Below are 7578 nucleotides of genomic sequence, written 5' to 3'. Positions count from 1 at the left end.
GTTTGATATTATTGTATAAGTTTACAACAATCAATCTGCACATAAATATTAAAACGATGTAAAATAGAAACCAATCATTACTAAAATGCTTACTTATTCTCTTCGGCAACATCTTTTACTAAATTCTTTGCCATCAGTTCAAACAGAAAAAGAATGCAAGGCTTGAAATTTATGACAGCAGAGATGTGACAGCTCCCAGGTTCAGTTCCGCGGCACCAAACTCCACCCATACTAGTTCCACCCATTTAACGTTATATGCGCATCAATGCCACCAAAATTTAAAAAAAAATTATGTCCATGAAAAAAAAACAGTAGGTTAAGTTTCAAAATATTAGCGACTAGCGACTATCTATGATATTAGCTATTCTATAATGTAGCTATCAATCATTCAATCTACTTGATCTAATTCATTATCACTATTGTTGCTTTCACAGTCTGATTTCAGGCCATCTCGCTCAGTATGACTTTCCGGTTTCTCTCTTGATTTTTTTTTCTTCTTTTTTCTCTTTTTTGGCTTTGAACCAGTATCCATCTGGTTCGCTCCACTTTGAAATTGAACACTTTCTTGTAATACCTTTGTAAATGCTGAATGTCATAATTGAAACATTTTAAATCATTATACCTTGCTAGAGCCACATAAATGTGTTCTTTCCTCATTTTTCACTTCACCTATTTTTATTAACATTATGCATCATTGATTTTCCAATGTTACTTTCATTTTTCTCTTTATTTTCACTGAGATCAAATGTAGGAGTATTATCTGAAGTAATTTTATCATCAGGAAGCATGCCTGCTCCATCCAGCTTAGAATGCTCTGCCTGCTTTAATCAAATATTACAAACCATGCATGCAAGTCAGAGTATATTTTGCTTACAAATGGATATATTGCAATGCTTCCTTTAGATCCAACAATGCCACTTGAACCAAAAAATAATATTGGTCGTCTGTATTCAACTTTGTACTTTTCTTCAGCACCTAACAAATCTTTTACATCAGTAACATCATATAGATCTAAATCCTCAGAAAAAGGCAAATAGCCAAGAGAAACTGGAGGAGAAAGGTTCACCATTTTCCAAGTCAGTTCAGCCACCTGTTTCAGAACAGTGTGCATACCAGCACTATGGTACTCACACTGTTTTGAAAGTTCTTTAATAACCTATTATTATTGGTGTCAAATTAAATGTATACAGTAAATAAAATTAGCTAATAGCACACCTCATCAGTCAAGTCATCTGGTACACACTGGTTCCGAATTTTTGAATTTGACAGAAGAAGCGACAGTGCCTCTTGGCGAGACTGCCATGGGAGGTAAATATCTTCATTTTTTCTTTCCAGTTCAGTCAACACACGCACAGGAGGTTTGAAAAGCATTGCAAGCTCATTTTTAGCTATTTCTATGACATGATTTTTACAAGCACTATATGCAATCTGTAGAGTACAGCTTAAGCTCAGTGCTATTGATTAATATATGCATACCTCAAGTATTTTTTTTAATTCAGAGGCTCTTTGTCCAGCTTCCTTCTTTCTTATTGATTCTAATGAATTTCTTTGAACAAAAAGCTGCATATAATCTCTTGCAACATCTTCATGTGTAGTATCTCCAGACTGAATGCAGTGACCTCTTCTCCTTAATTGTCTCATTGGATCTATCAACCTAATATAAAAATGTATAGTGAGTGTGAACTTTCTATTGGTATCATACTTATTTAGCTTCAAAATTTCTTCATTTTTAGCTTCTAATTCTCTGATTTAGTTTGCATCATTACAAAAAATAAAATAATAAAAGTACTTTTTTAATGCAATCTCATTTTTTTCATAGGATTCTAACCTGCAAAAATATTAAACTATGGTTTTAAATTGTTACTATTCATACTTCTTTGCCTGTTCCTCAATAAGTTGTTTTCTTGACTGAAGCTCACAACTTAATCTCACTATAACATCCTCGCTATTGTCTTTTCTATTAATTTTAATAAATTTAATAGCAATTTTAGCAGCAATAAGGTATTCTTTACGCTTGCTTATTTTCTTCCTCGAGGTGTCTTAACTTCCTGTTAGCCCACAAGAGTATCATAGTACAAAATAATTTATGTAGAATAATTTCAAAATTCCGCTGGCATAAAAATTTTTAAAGCTTACTTTACTTCCTCTTCTAGTTTAGCGAATTCAATGTCCCTATTGAACTATTGAAGTCTTATTGCATGTTTATGATGTACCTCAAATTCATGAATTCAGTGAACTTATCTCCAATTGCATTGCTGGATTTGAAGAATTCATTTACAACAAATTGTTTAAACTCATAAGTTGACTTATGGCTGACGGATGTAGCCACTGCAGCTTCACTGGGGCCTCCTCGGATTCTAAGACGAAATCAAAATGCCTGCCATGATACTGGTATTAGTACTAACCCAGCGGACTCTTGTTCATCGCCATATCTTCCAGGAACAGCAGCTCCAAATAAATTATTGCCCATCTATAGCCTAGTCAGGAGTGTTGACTGAACCAGAGATGAAAACAAAAGTTGCTGAGCTCAGTGCGTGGGGCCCGTAGCTCACGTGAATTCGTAGTGTCTAGGCTAGCTATTGATTTTGTTTTTATCGTTAGCCGTTTCAGTTCGTAATTTAGGTAGTCGAGTTAGACTATCATAGAAACAAAAATATGAGTGACTCAATGAGTGGCGAAGATGGAGCTCTTTCTAGCACACAACCTGGAGCCGAGAATGATGACGATTCTTTGCCATTGCCCCTACCGTTATCTCTTCCGCTACTACTTGCTTTAAGTGGTTCCCCTGGTGGCCTTGGTCTTTTACCTCTGCTAGCTGCAAGTGGTGCACCATCAGGAATACAAAAAGCTGATAGGATAAAGAAAGATTCCCTAGCGCAAAAATATGGGCAACAGGCTGGTCGGTTTAGGCAAACAACAGGAAATGTAGCAGCGATAGATTTCGGAACAACGTTTTGCTCTCTTGCATATACAACAAATATTGCTAAAGATGAAATCGCTACTCTCAAGCTCAATCAATATCATTCACGTGTTCCAACAGCCATTCTTCTAAAGCAGAATGGTACTAACAGTATCCAAAATTTCAATGCCGATGATCCTGTTATACGATCACCTGTCTATGAAGTGGATTCTTTTGGGTATGAAGCACTGGAACAACATACTAAACTTAGAGCCAGTGAAAGATCCAAATACCTGTATTTTGAACGCTTTAAAATGTCTCTTCAACAAGATGAAGTATGTTAATATTATTCATTTTTATGATTTCAAAATTAATCCACAACATAGGGTGTAAACAGAAATATGTTCATTGTGTCATCAAATGACACCAAGTGTTACTTAGTTGAAGTTATTGCTTTCATCTTACAATATCTAAAAAAAGAGTTAAGTAACCACCTAGTTCAAAGTGGTTCTGGCGTACAAATTTCTGACTTCGACTGGGTGATAACTGTTCCTGCTATTTGGCAATCAAGAGGAAAAAGGATGATGAGAGAAGCAGCATACCAAGTGAGGAATTAAATTTACAATTTTATATTTTATTTTTAATTTAGGCTGGTTTATGCACAACTTATAAGACCATTGATCGTTTCATTCAAGTTGGTTATGGCATGCCAAAGCAAGATGAAGATAATCCTGACAAGCTGTCGTTAGCTCTTGAGCCTGAAGCTGCTGCAATCTACTGCCAAACAATGAGCAGTAAAGCCATGCCTGACCACTGCAAGATTGATGGCTCGATTAAATCTGATCGATACCTTGTTATAGACATAGGAGGTGGAACTGTTGATATTACCGCTCATCGACACAATGAAGAGCAAGGAATTGAAGTCATTACCGAGCCAATTGGTAATGATTGCGGTGGCATGAAGGTTAACCAGGAATTTTCCAAACTGTTGCAAAAAATTGTAAAGGATGAAGGGTGCTGTGCTTTTTCTCGATTCCTAGATACAAAGGAAAGTGGGGTACTTGCTACAAGGAAAGCAATTATTAATAAATTGTTAAATTTATTCGAAACAGCAAAAGTCACTTTTGGAAATACAGCATGTGGAAAAGATTCTCTTCCAGTTGGACAAGATGATGATGACATTGCTATTGAATTACCTTATCAATTTGTTGAATTCTATGGTGTTGAGGAAATTGAATCTGGTGTTGCAGCATTGCAAGATGATCGCATTGAGCTTGATGATACAACTTTGTACATGAAGTTTTCGCTTGTTGCAGAATTATTTCAACCAGCCATTGATGGAATACTTAGTTGCACTGCCTCTGTTCTTGAGCGCCTGAAAGGTGATATTGACACAATTTATCTTGTTGGAGGGTTTGGAGGATGCAAGTATGTTTATGAGAAAATATCAACACTTAATCAGGCAAAGTATAAAGAGCATAACATTCGAATCATTGTTCCTAAAGATCATTCGTTAGCAGTAGCCCAAGGTGCAGTGAAGTACCGGCTGGAGCCAGACATCATTTGCTCTCGAATTATGGATGCTACGTATGGCACTGACATATGCCCTCCATATTTACCTGGACGACATGATAGGAAGTATTTCGTTGGCATTGATTCTCGTGGCATACCAAGACGACGTGATGTTTTGCTTCATTATGTTGACAGAGGTGAAGTCATTAAAAGTGACGAGGTTGTAACAGCAGAACTCTGTCCATTAAGTGATGCTGCCAAATCAATGAAAATTGATCTGTATAGCACATTAGATAAAGATCTTGAGTACATAAAAGATGAAGAAGAGAAGCCAATTCCCTCCGTGCGTAAAATAGGTCAAATAGAAGTAGACATGCCCAATCAAGAATCTCTACCTCGAGAAAAACGTCTTGTAGAAATGACGATGGACTTCAGTCACACTGAGATACAAGTCAGGGCTCACTACACAGTAACTGGTATGCAAGTCAAAACAACACTAGATTTTTTGACTGATAATGCTACACAGTAGATAAAGCTATTACTTTTGCTACAATTATTTAGATAATAGTCATAGTGTGGTTAATTAGAATTTTTTGAGCTTGTATTTATAGTGAAATTATTTTGTTGTAACAGTAATAAATCTAATTAATTTAGTGAAAGTACATCACACAACACTACGTTACTTGTAAAACAATCATTAATTTTATATTAAAAAATTTAAAGTTGTCTTTATATCAGTGTTTGTGTTAAGATAGCGTACAGTTGCATCAATTTCCACAGAACTAAAATCTAAGATAACTTGAAATTGCCGCTGATCTTTGTGCAGTATATCTCCTTTTGGAAGTTCAAACTGTAGCTCACCTACCTTTTCAGCCATTGGCATAATTACACCTGGTGAAGGACGATCTGTCAAATATTCTAGTGAGGGCTCTTCACTTGCATAGAATGGAATGCTAATAACTCTATCAATATCAATATCTGGTAATACTTCATCTACAGCAACTTCGTTTGAGGATACAGGCGTGCCTTTTTGTAGAAAAGTAAGAAAGGCATCTTCACATGTTGGGATACCATCTTCATTATACCTAAAGTGCTCTTTACTGTGTGCCTTTGGATTATATTTAACAGAGACTGCTAACCCATATGTACGATTAAGGCAACGAGAATTAATTTTCGGAGCTTTTTTGTAAAGAACCGCTCCATGAGCAACAGCAAGCCTGTGACTATCTGGAACTATTAATATATAATTCATGCTAGGAAACTCCTTAATGATAAAGCTTTTAACTTTGTCATAGATGTACTTGCACCCTCCAAATCCACCAACTAAATAAATAGTCTTAAATTGAGACGATTCTTCTTTTTTTGACAGCTCCAAGAGTGCCTTACGAGTGGCATCAAGAATACCTTCTACTGCTGGTGCAAAGAAGTCGTGCACTCTAGAATACTTAATGTAAATGGAATCTTCTTCTATCTCAATTGCTGAATCATTTAGCTTCTTCAAATTTTTCTTGATATTTTCCATGCCATATTTTTGGGTGATTTTATGTGGAATTTTTACTACCAAGTCTGTGTCATTGTCACTTGAGCGGCCAAATATTTCTTTTTGCACTTCGAAGTCATTAAAAAGGCCAAAATTAATAAGCGCTTTCAAAGTGCCATCATCAGAATACAGTAATCGCTGAAATGATGTTTCCAAGTCAAAAAACTCCTTTGTTTCATTTTCACCCAAAATTTTCTGCAAAATTCGTCCAAACTCCTTGTTAACAACCATTCCACCACAGTCATTGCCTTGTGGTGCCAATATGACATCAATTTTGCCTGTCTCTTTATTTCGTTCCTGTGCTGTGATATCAACAGTACCACCTCCTATGTCCAGAACAATATATTGCTCAGGAGCATGAAACCCATCAGAAGGTTTGTCACAATATTTGGCCACGTGAGATGAATTCATTGCTTGACAGTAGAGTGCAGCAGCTTCAGGTTCCGGGACTAATGACAGCTTTGACAAATTAATCTCACATGGAGATGATTGAACTGGTGCTTTATCTGCACAAGATAAGTAAAATATTTGCCCCGAACCACATAAACCAGCCTATATAAAGTGAATAACATTATAATGAACAGAATGCATTATGAATAAATTATCTTAAGTATACTTACTAGATATCCAGCTTCTCTCATCATCTGTTTTCCCTTGTTTTGCCAGATTGCTGGCACAGTGATAACCCAGTCAAAGTCTTGAGCGGTCAAAGTAGCACCAGCCATTGAGATACATTTTATAAACTCATCTTTTAAGTAACAGAGAATATAGGCAATTACTTCAATTAAATACCACTCATTGACTTCACTGCAATCATTGTTTATATTAATTGAATTAATTTTCATACTCCTTTCAACATTCTATGAATTATTAAAAATATTATTAATCGTGATGGTTTATAAAGATGCATACATACCTTCTCGTGTTGAAGTCTCATTTTCATCCTCTCAAAATAAAGAAATTTTCCATTATCAGCTCGTTTTAGCCTTTGATACTTATTCTGTGCTACGTATCCAAATGAATCTACGCTGCATTCTATTCCAACGACAACGCCATCAGAATTTAATCTTTCCTTTCCTCTTTTCAATAAAATTGCAGTAGGGACGCGAGCGTGGTAGTCGCCCAATTTTAAAGAGCTGGTCTCGTCGGCTGATGCTGCTGTACTGTAAGCGAGAGAGCAATGTGTTGTCCCGAAATCAATTGCAGCGACATTAGTTGGATGGTTTGCTTTTATTTCCAAAGAATCACTCTCGGGAATACGTCTGGGCTGACAATTCATATCTTTTTTTCTTTCCCTCCTCGCTAGTAATGGCCAGCTGTCCTTGTCGGGGCACTTAAGGTTTTTTCCTGTTTCTGTGGCCATTTCAATAATGAATTTGGCTATAGTTACAAGAGGTTCCAGCTAAACTTAGATCTATAGCTATTGAAGGGTCTGCTGATGGCTAGATATGCATGCATATCGCATGCATGACGAGCTTAAGGGGCGTGGCTATCTGTCGATTGATCTCGATATGTCCTAGTACATTGCAACGCTATGCCTAGTATAATTTGTATCATATGTATGTAAGCAAAATACTGTAAGGCAAATCTGTCTAGAGATCGCTGGCATAGTGAAATATGGCGACAG

At 36.3% G+C, this 7578-nt stretch overlaps 3 protein-coding genes across 4 annotated transcripts; 1 reads left to right on the top strand and 2 right to left on the bottom strand.

Annotated features, from left to right (window-relative positions):
- Positions 1-297: 297 nt before the first annotated feature.
- LOC109587583 (uncharacterized) lies at positions 298-3217 on the bottom strand. Of its 2 annotated transcripts, none has more exons than XM_020003812.1 (12): positions 2406-3217; positions 2214-2357; positions 2137-2172; positions 2013-2048; positions 1874-1957; positions 1703-1828; positions 1477-1654; positions 1216-1428; positions 875-1156; positions 713-821; positions 623-669; positions 298-574 (listed from the first exon to the last, which is right to left on the bottom strand). In XM_020003812.1, exons 7-12 carry the CDS (start codon positions 1639-1641, stop codon positions 389-391), a joined length of 1002 nt encoding a protein of 333 aa, XP_019859371.1. In that variant the 5' UTR covers positions 1642-1654; positions 1703-1828; positions 1874-1957; positions 2013-2048; positions 2137-2172; positions 2214-2357; positions 2406-3217; the 3' UTR covers positions 298-388. The 2 variants fall into 2 exon arrangements, with proteins under 2 accessions (XP_019859371.1, XP_019859372.1); XM_020003813.1 differs by having other exon boundaries at positions 713-818; positions 2406-3216.
- A 34-nt stretch (positions 3218-3251) lies between these two features.
- On the top strand, positions 3252-4952 carry LOC105314786 (heat shock 70 kDa protein 12A-like). The gene is made up of 2 exons (XM_020003811.1): positions 3252-3504; positions 3549-4952. The coding sequence occupies exons 1-2, from the start codon at positions 3301-3303 to the stop codon at positions 4938-4940; spliced, it is 1596 nt and encodes a 531-aa protein (XP_019859370.1). The 5' UTR covers positions 3252-3300; the 3' UTR covers positions 4941-4952.
- Positions 4953-4985: 33 nt separating this feature from the next.
- LOC105314785 (heat shock 70 kDa protein 12A-like) lies at positions 4986-7417 on the bottom strand. The gene is made up of 3 exons (XM_011409156.2): positions 6868-7417; positions 6572-6811; positions 4986-6503 (listed from the first exon to the last, which is right to left on the bottom strand). Exons 1-3 carry the CDS (start codon positions 7312-7314, stop codon positions 5115-5117), a joined length of 2076 nt encoding a protein of 691 aa, XP_011407458.1. The 5' UTR covers positions 7315-7417; the 3' UTR covers positions 4986-5114.
- Between the last annotated feature and the right edge of the window lie 161 nt (positions 7418-7578).

The sequence above is a fragment of the Amphimedon queenslandica genome, unplaced genomic scaffold (genome assembly GCF_000090795.2).
Source record: "Amphimedon queenslandica unplaced genomic scaffold, v1.1 AMPQUscaffold_12519, whole genome shotgun sequence".
Classification (NCBI taxonomy): Eukaryota; Metazoa; Porifera; class Demospongiae; order Haplosclerida; family Niphatidae; genus Amphimedon; species Amphimedon queenslandica.
This window is presented reverse-complemented; position numbering and strand designations above follow the sequence as displayed.